This window comes from Stegastes partitus, unplaced genomic scaffold, assembly GCF_000690725.1.
Source record: "Stegastes partitus isolate 25-593 unplaced genomic scaffold, Stegastes_partitus-1.0.2 Scaffold907, whole genome shotgun sequence".
Lineage (NCBI taxonomy): Eukaryota > Metazoa > Chordata > Actinopteri > Pomacentridae > Stegastes > Stegastes partitus.
This window is the reverse complement of record NW_007578638.1, coordinates 114,657-135,022: the sequence shown is the minus strand read 5'-3', so window position 1 is coordinate 135,022 and position 20,366 is coordinate 114,657. Positions and strand designations below refer to the sequence as shown.

The 20,366-nt window shown below is 42.1% G+C and overlaps 1 protein-coding gene across 1 annotated transcript; it reads left to right on the top strand.

Moving 5' to 3' along the window:
• The first annotated feature begins 595 nt into the window (after positions 1–595).
• On the top strand, positions 596–19,659 carry LOC103366105 (rab11 family-interacting protein 2-like). Its single transcript, XM_008293743.1, has 7 exons — positions 596–1,054; positions 12,302–12,723; positions 12,794–13,187; positions 14,757–14,867; positions 17,268–18,038; positions 18,611–18,713; positions 18,829–19,659. The coding sequence occupies exons 1-7, from the start codon at positions 705–707 to the stop codon at positions 19,033–19,035; spliced, it is 2,358 nt and encodes a 785-aa protein (XP_008291965.1). The 5' UTR covers positions 596–704; the 3' UTR covers positions 19,036–19,659.
• Positions 19,660–20,366: the final 707 nt, after the last annotated feature.

Below are 20,366 nucleotides of genomic sequence, written 5' to 3'. Positions count from 1 at the left end.
CAGCACTGCAACCTGATTACAATTCAGACTGGAGCTGCATGTGAAACTGAAGCCGGCCACATGAACCTTATCAGGTGTGTCTTTGTCCGGTAACCTGTTCTCTCTAAGTGACTGAATGAGTGAGAATTACTGGAACACAGGTGTCATGTTTTAGACCTAGATGAGTCCTGAGTTTCTGAGGGAGGACTAGATGGCATTGTGACTGTTAATTATGACACAGCAGAGACCTTGACTACAATTTGTGTGACTTGTTTGTTCAACCTGAAGACGCTAAATTTAACGAGAGAACAAGAATCAGTCAAGGAGGAACCCAAACCAATCAGTCACTCAGTCCTGCTTTGTTGAAGCTCAGCTGCTGCGTGATGATGCTGATGCGCTCTGGCAGGTATCAACAAGGATCAGGTGTGGTCTGTTGGCTCCACTGACTGCTTACTGTGGTGTGAATGAACGAACCAAAACGTATCAAGTTCGTCTCCGAAGCCATGTCAACCTGTTAATCTGGAGGGAGTGTCTTGTCTGGACCGAGGCCCCCTCCCGGGGAAACCACGCCCCATCAGCTGGTTCCTGAAGCTCAGCGGAGCTCATGAACAAACTTTTCTTCACTTCCACACACTCTCACGGTGAACCGATGGTAGACGGTGCCGCGTTTTGTTCGGGGGAGTTAATTCTTTAGCGGCGCTGATCCAGCAACAAGTGTCGTCAGCATGTCCTTGGCGGATCAGCAGTGGTGTCCCACGAGCGTCCAGGTAACGGTGCTCCAAGCCAGAGGCCTCAGGATAAAGGGGAAAAGCGGCACCAACGATGCGTACGCGGTCATGCAAGTGGGCAAAGAGAAGTTTCAGACCTCGGTGGCGGAGAAGAGCGTGGCTCCGATGTGGAAGGAGGAGGCCGCTTTCGACCTGCCGCCGCTGCATCACGGCGCGCACGGCTCGGAGCGCAGCACGCTGCACGTCCACGTCCTGCACCGGGCCTTGGTGGGCCCAGACAAACTCCTGGGACAAGCTGTCATCAACCTGCTGCAGCTCAGCGAGGACAAAACCCGCAGCAAGACTGAGTAAGTAGTGCACACAGCAAGAGGTTCCTCTTGGTTTGTTGAAGGAAAACAGAGTGCAAAGCAGTGACAGAGGAATTACGCACACATTTTACGCACCAAAAAAAATGGCAAAGGAAGGAATTACAGGTAAAGTATTGAGGCTTGAGACTACAAATTATTCTCAGGAGTTTGACAGCCTGACTTCATCTTGCATAGGGTTGTATCTCCTGTTTTATTGTGTTTATGTCCTTTGTGTTGGGATTTATAATCATCCAGCTCTTTGGTTCAACTCCTGTTGTTTGAAATAGCCTTTATGAAAACACTTGACTAACAAAATTACACATCAAGCAGAATGGCCCACTTCAGAATAATGTACTGGATTATAATTAGGCCTATTAATTACTAAACATCTCTGCTGTGCCACTTAAATGCCGCTGTTGGCAATAATGAGGTAAATTTAAATTACCTAGTATCCTGAGCTTGTACATTCCACCGCTCTGCCTTCACCCCCTCAGGAGTCAGTAAAGTCTTATCTTTACCCACAAGCATGCAGCATTATTTATTTGTTGATTCCATTTAGTGTTATGAATCTGAATCTGAAACATAATTATATGCTGAAATAATCCAATAAATGGAGTTAAAGTGTCAAGTAGGATGAAAATGAAAGACTGAAGTGCCTCAGGATTGTACTGAAATACTTTATTCAGTGTACTTGGTTACTTTAAACTGTTTGTGAAATGACAAACAGAATGATTTTGGAGCTAGAGCTGCAAGAGCAATAATTATTTTTATGTTTTGATTAATTAAAGGGCTTGAGGCCTAGAACTAATAATTACTGTATTTGTATGACACCTTTCTAAAACAATGTTTCAAGGTGCCACATAAAGCTGACATTAAATTACAGACAATACAAGCAATCAAACAAAGAATTAAAAATAAAATAAAATATTCATAATGCAAAAGATAAATAGACAGATGGACAAACTTACTAAAAATATAAAAAAAGAAGTAAAATACATGAGAACAAACTAAATTAACCACAATAAAACCAGTCAAGACAATGCCTTGTGAAAAAAGGTGTTCAGTAATGTTTTAAAAGAGGACACTGCAAGTCTGAGACCTTGTGGGAGGGAATTCAATAGCAAAGGGGAAAATGCCCAAACACCTCTGCTGACAAGGTCAGAGTCAGAAACTCAAACAACAATCCGGCTCAGAAGGAGATAAGCAATCACACATGTAAAAATGCACTTGAAAGGATTTAAAAACAAGCCCAAAAATCTTAACATCTGTTCTAAAACTGTCAGCCCACGGAATCCAGCAAGAATTGGGTAATGTGGTCACTTCTACTGGAGCGAGTTATAAACAGAGCAGCAGTATTTTGAGTGTAGCTAAGTGTTCCCTTGATGATGCTGGAGGTGATGAATGTCTTAATGACCTTTTCTAAGGCTAACAGAGGAAGAAATGATCAAAGAGACGAGCCTGAGCTGAACAAAACAAGATTGTACAACCTTTGTCACCTGAGCATTAAAACAAAAACATGAATTAAAAACCACTTAGAGATTTTGGGCCTCATGTTTAATATATGCAGCTAATGGACCCAAACCATAGACATAGACTCCTCAGTATTGTTTCTAGAGCTATTCAAAGGGATTACGATTGTCTTAGAGTCAGTGTGAAACTGTTGGACATCCAACATTTGATGTCTTCCAGGCAGGACAGTAAGTAAGACATGTCATTACAACTGGGCTTAATTGAGATATCCAGTTGTGTGTCATCAGCGTAGAAGCTTGTTTGTCTGACAAATAGTTCAAAATCGCCAACTGTTCTTTCGTTTCAAGTGAATCTAATTTGATTCCAGCAAATCATTTAATCAACTAATAGTGTTTAAGCCTTTATCAAATCATATTGACCCTACGTCAAAGGAAGCTTTGTTGAGTTTGTCCTCTGAAACGGTTAAAAAAATATATATATATATATATATATCGTTACACTGAAGTTACTTTAAGCAAACAAGTGAATTCCTGAAGGCCTCAGTAGTTCAATGTGATCTTTGTTTAAATAAAAGTTAAATTAATAAATGATTCTCCAGCTCTTCCAAGTCCAAATACAAAGTTTTATTAAATTACAGTATCTCGTATACATCAGGAAAGGTGAATTATGGGAAGTGCAATGATTAATGAGTAACTGGCAGCTGGTTCTGTTGGTTCTGCTGCACCTTTGTAAACAAAATTCCCTCTTGAATCCCTAATAATGTTATCATCTTGAAATTATGCAGCGCTTTTGAAAACCCTGGCTAATAATCGCCATATGCTTTCTTTAATTTATGCATGTCTAAAGCCTCTTTAGAAGTGAGTCTAATTTCTCTCTGATATTCGAACCTTTGGTGAGCTATTCAAGCAGCTACACACACACTCACGGCCATGCATCACTTCACAAACCTGCGCGGTGGGTTTGGCTTTATGAGTGTTGCCCACTCGCTCCAGTGCAGCTTAAGGGATTTGTTCCCTCGGCAGCAGCCTTCGAGGATGCCAAGCAGCATTACTTACTCGGGCGAATGAAGTGAGTTAAAAGATTCACTTTCATTGACTGAACTTGTCAACAAGAGAGGAATTCCTCAAAGAAACTTCACTTCAGTGTGACTGCTGCAGCCGAGGAAGATAAAACATCAAGCGTTCAGCCAGTTCATTCAACTATAATTACTTCTTATGCTTCATATATACGTGAGAAAAAAAAAAGTGAGAGCAAAAAAGTGAAAGCAAAAATATTCACGAGCATCTCTTCCAGGTTTCTAGGAATATTGACAGTAATCAGTCTTGCTGGTAGCTCTGGACAGTCTCATTAATTTTGATCATACCTCACCCTTTAGGCAAAAAAAATAAATGCTGTTTACTGAGTCAAAAACGACCACTTTAAGCCTTATTGATTCAGATTTGATATGCAACACTAATCTGTCCATCACAGTCAGACTTCTGTGGCTCAGTAAGAATGAAAATGCTTCTCGTGCTAAGCTGTTCCTGAGTGTTTCAGTCCCTCGACGTGTGACCGGCATTATGGAAAAGCAGACTGCAAAACCGGCCTGCTTATCTAAATGCTCAAACACACACACACACACACACACACACTTCCTTGTTCTCTCACCTTCTCCGGGGTCATCTGATGTTGTTTGGGTCCGTCTGCTCTGTTTGTTGTCTCGGATCGTTGCATCCGCAGATCTGATGTTGTGATCGTTACTGTTTGTTTAGTTCTGCTCATTATAAAGCTGTACAGATTTGCAGTTTGTTCACCCTTTTTGGTGAAAAATCCATACACACAGTCCAACATTTCAGAGTATATCATGAGCTGTGATTTAAAGGTATTCAATGACAAATATCTTGTCATACCGCTCTGCCTGCTTCTTCAGTTTGGCTGAGCTCCAACTCTCTTCTGTTGTGAAAAAATGTTGTTCCACTCTGCTAATCAGAACTTCACCTGGTTGTGTGTTTTGCATTTAAATATGTATGATTTGGAGTTTTGTGGTCTCACCTCTGAACAAGCTGCCGTTCAAAAAATCAGATTTTATTTCCCCTTGAGCAAAACTGCAGGAATTTGCATGTCATATTAATAGTTTAAAAAAGTATTTTTTGAACCCTGAGAATACTTGTTTTTTTGTAAAAATCAGAAGCCGGTGTCGGAGTGAAAGCACAGCTTGTTCTCCGTGAACTCGGTGAGTGCGTGTTGCCCTCTGAGGTTTCAATCCAGCTTTGGCCTCACATTCCTGCCTGTTTTATCAATGTAAAAACAAACAGAGATGGTAACAGCGATGGTCGGGCAAGGTCAGGTTTTCTGAGTAAAGGCGTTGTGGTTGTGCCGAGTCCAGACAGACAAACAGTGTTACACGTGCAGCGAGCCGCCAGCACAACAGCGCTACTGTTTGAACAACGTGTTGGTTTTGAAGTCTGCACAGCAACAGCTTCAACCAGGTTGGGCTCATTTTTGAACACATGTTGGTAAAAGACAGCGATAGTATTCAGGGACAGCTCATCCCAAAGTTTTTTTTTTTTACGCCCACACATGATTTTAATTTATGGTGATTTGACCAGCAGGTTTCTTCTGCCTTGAAATGACACAAACAAGCTTTTAGTTTAATCGTAGCAACTGAAAAAATATGATTAAACTGCGAGAACAACCATGACCTGGATGACTGAGAATCTTCACAGACAAGCTTTTTGCTCGTCTCCACTGGGATTTTGTGCAACGATCTCCAGTTCTTTGAGATCGGATGGCTTCCTCTGGTCTCAGCTTCCCTCCACAGATCCTCGATTGGGATCAGGTCTGGACTCTGGCTGGCTGTTAACTATTTCCTAAATACTTTGGCTGCATGTTTCAGATCTAATCTCGGTTCAAAGCAGCCCAGGAACAAGTTTTTTCCTGATCTTTTCCTCCAGAATCTAAATCCAGTCCTCCTCTCCTAATGATGCTGTTTACTCTGACAAGGCTACCGGGCTCATCAGATGAAAAACACCTCCACACCATCACACTCCCACCACCAAGCTTGACCGTGGGGATGGTGTTTCAAAAGCCAATTAGTCGTCTGCATCTGAACATAGAAGCTGGTGCAGTTGTTTTGTTCCAGTCTTGGAGAGTCCTCCTCCATCGCTGCCTCGAGACGTTAACAGCAGAATTGCTCCGATTCAGATTCCTGGAATCTTCACACTACCATCCTTGAACACGCAGGTGTTACTTTTGGCTTCCTGTGGTGCCCTTTGAGGTTTTTCACGGTGTGGAGCTCCTTGTGCTTTTTCCTTCTGCTCTGCACTGCGGCCGCTGGCACTTGAGAACACTCGGATAAACTGTGTGGCCTTTTCCAGCCTTGAGAGTGGAGACACGATGTGGAGCTCTCTGTCAGTAACGGACCTCAAGAGCAAGCTCACTATAGGCTTCTTGGTTTTAGTCATGACTTGCAACTGACTGGTAGCTAATTAAACAACTTGTGTGTTAGCTGCTCTCAGCTTTTAGAGCGTTAGAATGCTGCAGAACATAGAAAGCACCAGGACTATTTGGAACACTGTAGACATTTGCGTGCTCTTAAAAATATGCAACAGTTTTAAACTGTGAAAACACATTTTTATGTGACTTTTTTTTAGTAAAGATGCAGAAATATATAGTAATATGTTAACATCTGCAACACTAATGAACTGATGATCATTTACAGTGTTTAGTTAATTCAATCATGTTTATTTGTTCATTATTAACCAGCGTTTTTTATTTTTAACTTTAAAACTTTGGAAGGAAAATCCATTGACGAACCTTAAATAATGATTATTGACAAACCCCTCTTGCTATTTGTGCTTTTAATTGCATCTCATGAGCTTTTTTTTCAGTTGTCATGCAATAGTACGTTTAAATTATGACTTTTCTAACCACCGAATGGACTTGTTTCATTTTTTGCTTTCAGTTATTGCTTAAAATTAGAATATAAAAGACAAATTTAACAGTAATCATCCAGAAACAAGCTTGTTTTTTAATGTGTAGTTGTCATTCTTGTCCTTTTTTCCCACTAGACAACGTATAAGTAACAATACCTGCAAGAAAAAGATGAATTATCAGGATTTCTGCGTGTATTTCTCTTAAAATATGGTCTGATCTTCATCTAAGTCTTGGTTACAGACACATACAATCCGACTGAACTATTAACACACTAAATTTCCATTCGTCATGTTTTTATGTAACAGAATTATTTATTCACAGTTCGAGCTGGAAAAAGTCAGTAAACTATTGGGCGTTCCAATTAAGGAGATGAGACTTGGCTTGGGGATGATAGAAATCCTTCTCCGTAGTCCTCCAACTCCCTACAAAGTGTCCTTACTGACTGTTTTCAGGAAAGTTTGGTTGATGTGAACATTGTCCTCTACAGGACCTTAGAATAAGACTTATAGACATGAATAAAGCTGGAAAAGGCCACAGAAGCATCTGTAAAGACCAAGAATACCACAAATGGAAACCAGGACTGTAAGTTGTGGGTATCCTGCAAAGATGATAGCAAGAGGACCACATGATATCCGGAAAGTGGTAGCTGTTGTAGAAACTCTTGCTTAAAAAAACAACAACAACAACAAAAAACTTGCACGATATCTAAAGTTTGCACAAGTCCACTTTCAAATGGAACAAAAGTGGAACTAGTTCGCAGAAACGTCCAACGCTATGTTAGGAGGGCGTAAAAAGGCACCAAACTCCAAAGCCTCATCCCAGCTGTGCAGCATCTGAGAGGGAGCATCAAGGTTTGAAGTTCCTCAGGGCCCAGTTTGCCTCGTATTTATTGAGGGAACAATGTATTTAAAATTATTTGATGTCAAGGCAGCAGTCCATGACCTGAAGCCGAGGAGAGGTTGTGTGACGCAATAAGATAATCAACCACAGCCAACAAGTGAATCAGCAGCAGAACGGTTCATAAAGAGGATTCATGTTTTGGATTGGTCCTGTCAGTCCTGGGGCTGCAAGGTGGTACAGTGGTTAGTATCGTTGCCTCGCCACAAGAAAGTCACCGGTTAAATTGTCCGTAGGTGTGAATGTGAGTGTGCTTGGTTGTCTGTCTCCAAGTGTAGCCCTGTGATAGACTGATTACCTGTCCAGTTGGGATAGACTCCAGCCCCCCATGACCCTATTGATGATTAAGTGGTGGATGGATGGATGTCAGTCCTGCACCCAATTGAGATGCTGTGCCATGATCTGAAGAGCCTGTTCAGTCAAGACCTCCCAGAAATACCGATGAACTTGAGCAGTTTTGTGAGGAGGAACGCTCACCAGCAGCTACAAGAAACATCTGCTGGAGCCTGTTGCTGCTAAAGGAGGGTCTAGGAGTTATTTGCTTCACTAACTTGTTTCTGCACTGTTAATCACTGCTGCTTAAAAAAAGACATAGAAACTACAGCTGTTTGTGTGTTATTGCTTTAGTCAAATTGTGTTTGCCTAGAGTTGCAACTTAGATGAAGATCAAACCACATTTTGAGTAATCAGTTCAGAAATCTTGGTAACGCCACAGATTTCACCAACTGTAACGTAACACAGGCTCCTTTCTGGTCCACAGCAGTGTGACGGCAGCCCAGACACAACTTCAGCTGTGATAGTTTTAGTATTTACACCAGAATATGTCAGAATGTCCTTCTTTGAAAAAAGCATTTTGTCATATGTCAACATTTTCTACAAGAGCATTACAGCATTCAGGCTGCTGATGAGCTGGATTTACTTTATTCTGTTACCAAAATCTGCTCATCTGGAACCCTGAATAAAGAAAAATGGGACACGAGTTGTTAAAAAACACCACATAGAGGCTTCATGTGTGAACCTGCAGTAAGTAAATCTCAGTTACAGCTACTATCGGTTGTTTCGTTGTAAGTTGTCTTCGTCACGGCATATAATATGGCTGATTACTAAAAATATAACTCAAGGTTCAGCCTCTGATTTGGCACATTCGTGGGAAAAAGGAGTTTGTTTCCAATTCCAGCCTGGTTCCTTCATATTTCTCTGGCCTTCATTTTGGCTCCTCTGACTCACGGATACGATAAGTCCCCGACAGTTTTCGGTCTCTGCACATTATCTCCGTCGAGTTGTTTTACTCACTCAGCTCTTCTCCCACTCACAGCTGCAGTCCGTGATAAGGACGGCTTCAGCCACTCAGGCTATTGTCTTATCAGTGGTTCAGGCTTCACAAGGAAGGATGTGTGTGTGCAGAAAGTAGAATACATTTGCAGAGTGTTGAGTCATGCATTATCCTGCTCCGCTCGTGTTTGTCCAGCAGAGCATCGCGCTTTCTTTTATTCGCCGAGGTGTTAGATTATTATAAGAGCATCATCATTAGCCAGCCGCTCCTGAGTAAAAGCCACTTTAATTCTGCCTCAGTGCTCCAACCGGCTAACGCCCAGACGCTGTTGCAACTTCCCTTCTGACTGAATGGAAGCAGAGTTCTACTTCTCTTTTTTTTCACTTGTTCACGCATTTGTTTTGTGGCTTCTGTTGCCATCAGTGAGCTGCAGCTGTGGATTAAATCTATACTGTGCTGCACTATATTTCAGTAGTCATGCTGTTATTTAGTTGTACTGTGTTATGCTATAGTTTTGCTGTCACTATCTCATATTGTATGTGCAGCACTATAGCATGCTTTACTGTAGTCATACTGGTGTTATTACACAACACACCAACGTTATCCTGCATCAATGCAGCTATAAAGGTCACACACTGTTATGTAATAAGCATCAAATGATGTTCTACTACTACTAAAATATTCTATCATACATGTAGAAAACATTAAATGAATAATAAAAAAAAAGACTAAATAAAAAAAAAATATTTTTTAATGTTACAGATTTTTTTTATTTTGAAATACAGAATTCTATAAATTTATGAACACTGAATTTGCATCTGTCTAATTTAAAATAAAATGCAAAATTAATCATTTCAAATATTTAAATTTTATTTGTCAGATGAAACCATTAAACTCAAGTTTAATATTGTGACTATAATCTATCTGTCCATCCGTTATTCTATATGATTAAGTAATTTTCATTGTTTTTACACTCATAAATATCCTTTATTAAATATTTTAAAAGCACAAAATACACATGACCTCATGTAAAGACTAGAAAGTTATTTTTAATTATGGAAAATTGCTTTTTTAAAATCTTAAGACTGCTATTTTCAGTTACTATACAGTTTGTCTTTTTGTTTGTTTTATTATTATTTTTTATCCGGTAGCTGAGGCTGCTATGCTACTTCAAATATTGTAGAATATTACTCTAAACAAGTATACATTGCTGTTAATACATTAATATACTAGAGCACAGTTCCATGCTGAGCTGTTCAATAATGATATTGTATCAAAGACTAAACCATAAAAGAGAAAGAATTAGTTGGTTGGATTCTTTATCCCAATATCAATAAGGATTTTTATTTTCTCTTATTGATGTATATCATGTTGTGGCAATGAACAGATATAAAAGAATCATTACCATGAAAGACTTTGTGGAATGATAAAACTCTGCTTTCTGTGCTTTATCTTACACGTAGAGCAGCAGCTGTCCTGGTCTATGATATGTTGCACTGAAGGGGGACGAGGAGGAACTGAACTAACTGTTCTACTTTGACAAGGAAACTATTGGAAAAGATGTGATGAAGTCACAGCGGGACTGGATGAATTATTCTTTTTCATAACTTTGCATCGTACAGAAATATGTCAGCGTGCAGCGGAGCAGCAGCAGCAGCACTCTGTCTGCATTAGCATGATAAATAAATGCATTATCTGTCTGTCTAGCAGCATTTTATTAAAGGACTTCCATCAGGCCTCACAGTGGCATATTTATAATGTCGAGGCCTGAAATTTGCAAATCCCTTCCCTTTGCTCATCAGCGAGTCGGAGGCAGGGGAGCTGTGACGGCACTCAACCATTTCACAGATTCCAGGAAAAGGCGTCTCCCTGCTTAATTTGTTTGTGCCTCACATCAGAGGCATTCCAGAGGGAGCAGCAGCAGGAGGAGGACGAATCTCAGCGACTTATCTGCTGCGGGACGGTGACATGAAAACACTGTGTTCGGCTCGTACAGTTCATCTCAGGGAGCTTTTGTAAAGAGAAGGGATGAATACGGTTCATAAACACACACGTACACAAACACACATTTAGACAATATCGTGTGTAACGCACAGCGCGACAGCAAACAGAAGCCTGCAGTCGCAACACAACAAGCTGGCAGCACACACGGCCCCTTCCTCATTTCCTCATTTCCCCAGGAATTCAGATTTCAGTTGGAGTTGTTTGCTCAGTGGTGAGCTGACCTCAGATTTCTGCCTGATAGGCACTTTTTTTATGCTGACTGGCCCTTTTTATTTGTTCTCTTAAAATTATTCTGCTCATTCTGAGACCCTCGTGTCGGTGCCGGACCACGACGCAGGTGCAGAGCTGACACAGTCTGGTCTCGGTGGACGTCTTGTGTCTGGTATTTTTTAGATTTTAAATGTGAGACTTTTATGGTGCAGCCAGTGTTTTCGTTGGATTCCTTTTTTTTTGTATGTTATTGTCCAGCTCTATCTAAATGAGATGGTTTCACAAGAATGAGGATTTTGTTGGCATTTGTTCTTTTATCCAGAAGATGAGGTTTTTGTGAACTTTGTGAGGAGCAGAAACTGATCTTCTAAGATAAAAACTCTCTGTAAGCTTAAACGAGGAACCAGCAGCAGATGCACACGCAGCTCCGTGTGACACAATCAGAACACCAGCCAAGTGCAAATCTACGTCTCAGGTCACGGTGGAAAAGCGTCTATAACTATTATACTGTTTTATTTAGGTTTGCTCATGTGAAACACGAGGTGGGAGGAAAAGGGAGTGACCTTCATCCAGGCTGTCAGATGCTGACAGGATACACAGTACCAGCATTCATGAATTCTAGGCTTTAGAAGTGTATAAATATAAATATTAAAAACAACTTTCCTTTGTGGTCAGTTTGCCGGCTTAGATCATCCCAGACTTTCCACAAACATTCGACTCGCTCCTTCGTCACTTTCCATTTGCTTCAGGTTGGATCATAGTTTCCACAAAGACGATAAATAGAAGCGAACATCGACGTACACTCAGTGAATCTCAGTTTGAACCTTTCATTAGATGACTTTAGGGTGGATGTTAGTTTGTGATTGCTGCTCCATTAATATTAAACTCTTTAGGTGTCAAGTGTTTAAAGCAGAGTGAATGTAAAGACATGACAGGTGATATTTCAGTTTTTAGAAGTGATGGACTGTAATTAAGTACATTTACTTAACTATTGTACTTAAGTCTTTTTCTTTCCTGACATTTTCTTCTTCTACTTCACTATATCAGAGAAATACTACATAATATATAATCAACTGGTAGGATGCAAGGTGGTTAGCATCATTGCCTCGCAGCAAGAAGGTCGCTGGTTCGCGTCCCAGGATCTTTCTGCATGGAGTCTCCATGTTCTCCACGTGCAGCATGGGTTCTCTCCGGGTTCTCCGGCTTCCTCCCACACAGTCCAAAAACATGTTGAGGTTAATTGGTGATTCTAAATTGTCCATAGGTGTGAATGTGAGTGTGCTTGGTTGTCTGTCTGCCCATGACCCTGTCTGTCCAGCCCCCCATGACCCTAGTGAGGATTAAGTGGTGTATAGATGATGGATGGATGGATGATTTTGCTGCTCCATAACCGATGGATTAGTAAATACATAATACTTTGCTTGTATCTGCTAATATCTGTTGAACAAACGTCTAACAACGTGCCTCTCTTTCAACAGATGGTTCAAGTTGCTGGACAAGGCGGGCAAACCAGACAAAGACAGAGGAGAGGTGCTCCTGGACATCCAGTTTATGAGAAACAACATGACTGCCAGCATGTTTGACCTTTCTGCCGCCGGCAAATCTCGCTCTCGGCTCGGCAAGTTCAAGGACAAAGTTCGTGGCAAGAAAAAGGAATCGGACTCTGGGTCGGGCACGACGCCGTCCTTCACTCAGGTCCTGACAGACAGCGAGGAGGAGGCGAACGGGGATGAAGTAGCGGCAAGCAAGGACGGAAAGAAGAAACACAAAATTAAGTCTTTGTTTTCTCCAAAGTCCAACCTGCAGAAGAACATGTCTCAGTCCATGTCGGTCCTGCCGGCGAAGAACTCGACGCTGAGCGGCAGCCAATCATCTGGTCTGAATGTGGATTCCTCAGAGGGTCAGGAATTTACTTTATCAACATTATTCCTCCTCTGTGTCGTTATGCTAACGTTTGTGTGTCTTTTCAGGGAAGAAGAAGTTCAAGTTCAAGATACACAAACGCTCCGGCAGCTCGGACAGCAAAGACTCCTCCTCCGGCCAACAGAAACAAGCTCCTGTGGAGCAGAGCAACCTGTGCATCAACGGCAGTCACATTTACTGCGAAGAGCCGCCGACTCGGACGTCTCGCATCGGCTCAAACTTCAGTCTGGCCAGTTCGGGTCACGGGTCGATGGAGGAAGTCCCAGAAAACTCTCCTCCATCTGTTGATTCACTGAGAGCAGCGAGGCAGTGCTCACCGTGGACGGAGGAGGAAGAGGAGGAAGAAGAAGTGGAAAATATAAAAGAAGATGAATTAAGAAGGGAGGAAGGGGAAAGGATGGAGGAGGAGAGGAGGAGGAGAGAAGAGGAAGAGCTCGAGAGGTTGGCCGAGGAAGAAGAGAGAAGAAAGGTTGAAGAAGAGAAAGTTAAAAGAGAGGAAGAGGAACGGATTAGGAGAGAGGAAGAGGAGAGGGTTAGGAGAGAGGAAGAAGAAGAGTGTGAAAGATTAGCAGAGGAAAAGAGAAGATTAGAGGAAGAGGAGAGAAGGAAAATCGAGGAGGAAGAAAAGAGGCAACGAGAGGAGGACGAAAGGATTAGGATGGAAGAGGAAAAGGCTCAGGAGGAGAGGAGGAGGAGGAGGAGGCAAGAAGAGGAAGAAGAGAGGGTTAGGAGAGAAGAAGAAGAACGTAAGTTTGCAAAGGAGGAAGAAGAAAGGAGGAGAGTTGAAGAAGAGGAGAGGAGGGAGGAAGAGAGGAGGCAAAAAGAGCAAGAGGAGCTGGTGAGAAGACGAGAAGAAGAAGAGAGGAGGAGGCAAGAGGAAGAGGAGAGGGTGAGGAAAGAAAAGGAAGAATATGAGAGACTGATGGAGGAAAAGAGGAAACTAGAGGAGGAGAGGGAACGGATTGAGGCAGAGGAGAAACTTAGAAAGGAGGAAGAGGAGGAAAGGATGAGGATGGAGGAAGAAAAAAGAAGAGAAGAACAAGAGAGGGAGGAAGAAGAGAGGACTAGACAAGAAGAGATGAGGAGACAAGAGAAGGAGGAGAGGATGAGGAAAGAAAAGGAGGAAATTGAGAGATTGATGGAGGAAAAGAGGAAGCTGGAGGAAGAGAAGGAAAGGATTGATGCAGAGGAGAAACTTAGAAAGGAGGAAGAGGAACGGATGAGGATGGAGGAAGAAAGGAGGCGAGAAGAGGAGGAAAGGAAGCAGAGGGAGGAAGAAGAGATGAGGAGACAAGAAAAGGAGGAGAGGATGAGGAAAGAGAAGGAGGAAATTGAGAGGCTGATGGAGGAAAAGAGGAAGCTGGAGGAGGAGAAGGAAAGGATTGAAGCAGAAGAGAAACTTAGAAAGGAGGAAGAGGAACGGATGAGGATGGAGGAAGAAAGGAGGAGGAAAGAAGAGGAGGAAAGAAGAGTTGAGGAAGAAGTAAGGAGGCGAGAGGACGAGGAGAGGGCTCGGAAGGAAAAGGAAGAATATGAGAGATTAGAAAAAATGAAACAAGAGGAACAGAGGAGGAGAATTGAGGAGGAGGAGAGGATAAGGGTGGAGGAGGAGGAGAGGAGGAAGGAAGAAGAGGAAGAAAAGAGGAGACAAGAGGAACAAGAAAGGAAAAGAGCAGAGCAAGAAAAAAGACAAAGGGAGGAGCAGGAGAGGATGAGGATGGAAGAGGAGGAGAAGAGGAGGCAAGAGGAAGAAGAAGAGAGGGCTAGAAAGGAAAAGGAGGAAATGGAGAGATTAGCAGAAGAGAGACGGAGACTAGAGGAAGAAGAGAAAGTAAGAAGAGAGGAAGAGGAGAGGATCAGGAGGGAGGAAAGAGCTGAGAGGGAGAGAAAAGAGGAGGAGGAGGCGAGGAGGCTGGAGGAGGAGAAGTTAAAAAGAGATGCAGAAGAACAGGAGAAGAGGAAAAACAAAGATGAACAAAAAGCGGCAGCGAGGAAATGCAAAGCGAGCAGTCCTGCTGAAGCCACGTCTACTAATCCGTTTGATGAAAACTACTCGTATAATCCCTTTGAGGAAATTCCAGACTCACCTCCTGGAGCCAAAGAGGCAAATGTTCAGCAAAGGTTAGCTCAATACTTGTACACCACACGGCTCACAAACACGAAACAGTTCTTACTATTTTATTGATTCAAAAACTCTCAGACTTTTGGATATTTGCCTTCATTACAGCAGTGTGTCCATGTTATGATTTTGAATGAGTATAAAGAAAATAGAATAGAATAGAACTTTATAGGTTTCCACCAAGAGGATCAATAAAGTTTTTGTTCTATTTTCTTTATACTCAGTCATTCAAAATCATAACCATGTAAAAAGCAACATTACATGCCACCTTTAAAATTGAAAATTTGCCAAAAAAGTTAATTTCTTTTGAAAGAAATTCAAATGACCACCAATGTGAGATGTGCAAAAAAACATTGCAACCATTTTTCCAAAAGTATTTTTAAAAAGTATTGCAATAAATTGTAATCTTAAACCACTAACGGATAAAAACACAACATCTACGGGCGTACAACAGCTGTATGAGGGTACAACAATACTTTGGCAGGTAATGTTTTAGCCATTTTAACAATCTGTAATAAATTGTAAATAATAAAAATTCTAATAAAAGTATGAGGTCGTAAATGAATGTAAGTCAAATGTTGATGTGATGATAGCATTTGATTCAAAATCAGCAGATCATTTATTACAGTTGGTTATTCAAGGGGCGCATGAAAGATCTCTCAGTTGTTGTCATTTAAAGCGACAAAAGTTGCTGGTGGGACTGGAGGAAAATCACCAAAGTCTTCAAGATTCATCATCTAGGAATCCTGGACAAAAGCTTTTGTTGACTGTCCGTGAAGGTTCTCAGTCCTCCAGGTCGTAGTTATTCTGGTAGATTAATCGTAGCAACTGGACTTGCTTGAGTTCCTTGAAGACGTTTCATCCAAGAGGCTTCATCAGTTCTGACTGACTAGTTGGAGTTCCAGATAATTACATCCTAAAGGAGCCAGGACTAACGACTCACATAACAAGAGGAAGGAGCAACAAACCCCCAATTGAAACCAAAGCTCAGGTGTTCATGGCTCCTGTAATGGCAATTTCAACAAACCCCTTTTAGTCTGCTGCTTGACCACGACTGATGGTTGGGTTGGTTTTAGTCTTGACACATGCAGATGAATGATGATGAGTCAAAGTGGATTCAAGTCAAAAATAAAATAAAAGCATGTTAAATCAAAAGTCTTTAAGAAGGCCTGGTTCCTTCGTGCAGCCACATGGTCAGAAAACTGTTTGCCTTCCTCGGCCACCTGAGGCTGTGGCAGCTGGTTCTCAAGCCTTCTCCAGTGGGCTCCACCTCCAACCTCCTCAGTCAGGTGGAGTTAGACTCTCCGGCCTCCTCTTGGTGGAGTTAAACACAATCATGACAACACATTCCCCCACAGGCACACACATAAGCACCTGTACTTTCTTCCTCTCCCACTCACATCTACACACCAACAACAAGAAATAACATTAACATAGCTCAGTTTGGAGGATGTAAGTATCTGGAACTCCCGACTAGTCAGTCAGAACTGATGAAACCTCTTGGATGAGAGGTGGAACGTCTTCAAGGAACTCAAGCAAGTCCAGTTGTTACAATTAATCTACGAGAATAACTTGTGTTGACTGATTTGGTACATGATGAAACGTTAGCGGATCACCAAGGTTCGTAGGATTCGACCTCTGGAGACCATGAACGCGACTCGTCTGAAAGCTGTTGAGATATTTCAGTCGGTGATTTCAGTATGAGATGCTGAAAACTTCAGCGTTGAGCAGCAGTAGTGAAGCTGAATTTGAGCGCTTGATGAAAACAGTGTGGTGTGAGGGTGATCGACATGCACAGAAAGCATTATCTGAATGCACCTTTTCACTCAGTCACGACTCTGCAGCAGTTTTTTTCCTCAGCACTTGTCTTTTAAGTGCAACCTTAAACTGACACCGGCATGAAAATTACATCGCCCTGTGCTTGTGCGTGCTACGAGTTTGTACGAGTGGAGCGGACTGGGAGGGAAGACTGAGCTCATTGCACCTCGTCGTGTCAGGTGTCGTGTGATGAGAAGTCAAAATGACTGGAAACCTTTAGTCATTATCTGACAGAGGAGGTAGATTTGCGGCGATCTGAGGGTGAGATCGGCATACTGAAATATTAAAAAGCTGTTTTCTTTTTCCATTTTTATATGAGTGTATCAGTCTACATGATGAAATAAGATGAAACTAGGAACACTGATAAGTACATCCTTTGTCATCCTTCTGCTGTTCGATACAGGAAGGGTTTGACACAATTTCTCAATATCTTTAAGCTTCTTTTCAACTTCATGATTCATTTTTTTTAGGTGATGATCTCATGCTATTGAATTCTTGCATCATTTGGAGTATTCTGACTTCCCCGTGAGACTCCTCTTCAGTTAAACGCTCAAGTATGCCTGATTCTCATGTCTCCTTTCCAGGTGTCAGTCTTCGGGAAGCAGGATCGTTTCCGCGGATGAACAGGAGCTGATTGGCGCTCAACGGGAGAAGCGACCGGCGCCTCAGCCTCCGGGAAGGAATCAAGCTGAGAAACCGAGTCAGAGGGAGCAGGACGCATCCGCGAGACATCTGGGACAAATTAACAAGCAGAATAAAGACAAGGACGTCAAAACCGTCAGTGTTCCCCCTCAGCGCTCGGTGCAGATGATCGTCCCCCTCAGCAGGCCCGCCGCCGACTCAAAGGGCGCCCAGGGCTCGGCTCAAAGCAACGCCGCCAAAGGAGCAGCAGTCGCAGGCAAACACAACAAACGTCCTGCCCCGCCCAGACCTCCATCTGTAGAAGAGGAGCCAAAAACAAGCTCGACTGCAGAGACGAAACAGACGGTTTATGGCTTAAATCCATTTGAAGACGACGAAGATGAAAACACGGATGATGCTGATCCCGTTTGCCCGCCTCCATCACACGCTGCTGATAAAGACGCTGCCTCTCAGGCAAGAATCAAATCCTCAAAGGTGGCTCGTGCCCCCGCACCCCCGAAGAACGACGACACTTTAACCAACCAAGGAGGAGGTTGCGTTACAGATGACCCTGTACCCGCTGATGTTACAAACCAGGCGTGTGACCCCCAGCTGGAGGCCGTAGATCCGGTGCAGGTCCAGGAGAGTCCAGTCCAGCAGCCTCAGCCTGTACAAGTGCAGACTACAGTGGAGGCAGGTGTGAAGAAGGAGGGACCGCCTACAGCTGCACGCAGGTGAGCAGCTCACCTTATGAACAGGAACTCCTCCATCGCTTCAAATCTTATAGATCACACATCATGTTTTATGGATCACACACCTTAGGTTCCTTAAGAGGAAGGCCAAAGAATATTCAAACATCCCATCTATTACCTCATATATTATAGATTGCCAGCCACTGGTGGCCAATATCCTCCTTGCATAATGTCTTTTTTTGGGGGGGGCATTTTGCCTTTAATTAAATAGAAGCTTTATAGACGGACAAGAAAAGTGGAAAAAGAGCCCACATATGCAGTAAAGGCTCACCAAGAAAGCACCGATATTTCTACTGTAGAGTCGTTTTCATTTCTGTTTTATTATTTATATACATTCATCATTAATGTTTGTGTGTATTATTAATCATGTTGTATCTGGAAAGGTTGATGTGGATGAATGCAGCGGTGATGTCATGTGTGATCTGTTTAATGAGGGATGGCTGCAGTAAACGCATGACTGTTTGATATTTGTAGAAAAATGTAGCTTCATTCTCGGCATCCATAAACCAACTGCCTACATCTTTCCTTGTTTTTTTTGTCCTTTGTCCTTTCAGGCTTCAACCTGTAAAACCTCTTAATTCTGTGGAGCAGCAGTCTGTCTCAGCGGTTCAAGCAGAAAACAAACCCACAGGAATCCAAAGTGAAGATAAAGCAAAGGTATCTTTCTTTCTTTTCTTTGCCCGAAACCTTCATGTTGGTTTAAAAAGTTTTCAAAAACAAATGGACCGGTGGAATTGAGATGCTTCATTTAATGACGCTTTACATCCTCCAGGTTAATGACGGAGGCCTGAAGGGTCCGTACTCCCAGCTGACCCAGCAGGAACTGATCTCTCTGGTGCTGAAACAAGAGAACCAGCTCTCGGAGAGGGACAAAAAGATATCAGAGCTGGAGCTGTACATCGACAACTTACTGGTTCGGGTCATTGAAGAGCAGCCAAGTATCCTCATGTCCTTGAACGCTGTGAAGAAAGCTGCCTGAGTGGAGTCACAGCTTTATTCTTCACGCTGGACCGAATCAGTTCATATCTCCTTAATCATACTTTATTCACACCGGCTCCACGTTAAAAACTTCATTTTGAAAGACTGAATTAAGAGAAAAGGAAGAATGATTTACAGCTTATTTAACAGTTTAGATGTCAAGGTTGACATGTCTGCAAATACAGTTTAAAAGTAAAGATGATCAAAATAAATATTCTAAGAGAAATGTTGCAGAGGCCTTTCAGGTTGAGGATTATATCACTTTGCAATGAGTCTGTGTTTCTCAAATAATCAATTAAATAAAACTTTTTATTGTTTTTTCCATGTGAGACTCCAGAAGAACATATGTGATCTGTAGTCAGCAAAACAAACTAATGATTGTATTACTTGGCAAACCAAAAACTGTTTCCATATGAAGAAGAGCCTTATTTCACTGTACAACTATGCACTAGTTACACAGATAGTCCTTCTGTTGTCCTGAATGTTTACATGATTCTGCTAACCCCAAACAAAGCACTTTAATGAGCTCGTGCTAATAACATGATATACACTGAATTCTTGTACTGTACCAAGGTTACTGCTTAAACTGCTTTATTAAATTTGAAAAATAAAATAAACCCTTGAATTGTGACTTTTCCTTTATCGATGTAAAAAATGCTCTCTGTCACCCTTTTTCTTGCAATCTCGTTCAGCCTACGATCTGATAAAAGCCCACGCTCGCTCTTTCCTGATAAGTAGCTGGGTTTTTGAAAACTGACGGTTTCTGAGTCATGTAGGCAGTTTTACATTTTCTTTAAAAGATCTATGTTTTTATGTGATTTCTTTTCCTCCACAAAAGCAGCTATAAATTTGGTCCTTTCAGTTCTCTACATTCCTTACCAGCTCACGCTAGACGCCAGTATAATTAAAGAGCCCAGATTAAGAGCCCCCTTAAAGAGTTTAAGTCCAGGTTCTACCTTGTTAACATGTCCACAGGTGAGATGAAATGCTGGAAGCCGCATTATGAGCAAAAGCCATTTAAAGAGTAACTGGAGAGGGACTTTAAACTAAAATTCTTGGTGTTAATATCAAGTTGTCATATCACTGGAAAGTGGGAAGAGAAGGAGCTCTGTGACGCCACATTTCCTCATCTTAGCTCCATTTCAAACCAGGATTGAGCTGGTGTGCTCAAGCTGCAGTGAGTAAGAAGGGATGCGGTGAAAGGGATGCAGGGACTTTATAGATGTGGTTCATCTATAGGAAGCAACTGTGTAGAGTTACATCTAAGTCATTAGACTTGAAATGTCATTCTTAATTATATTTCTGGTGCTCACCAAACTAAAAAAAACTAAA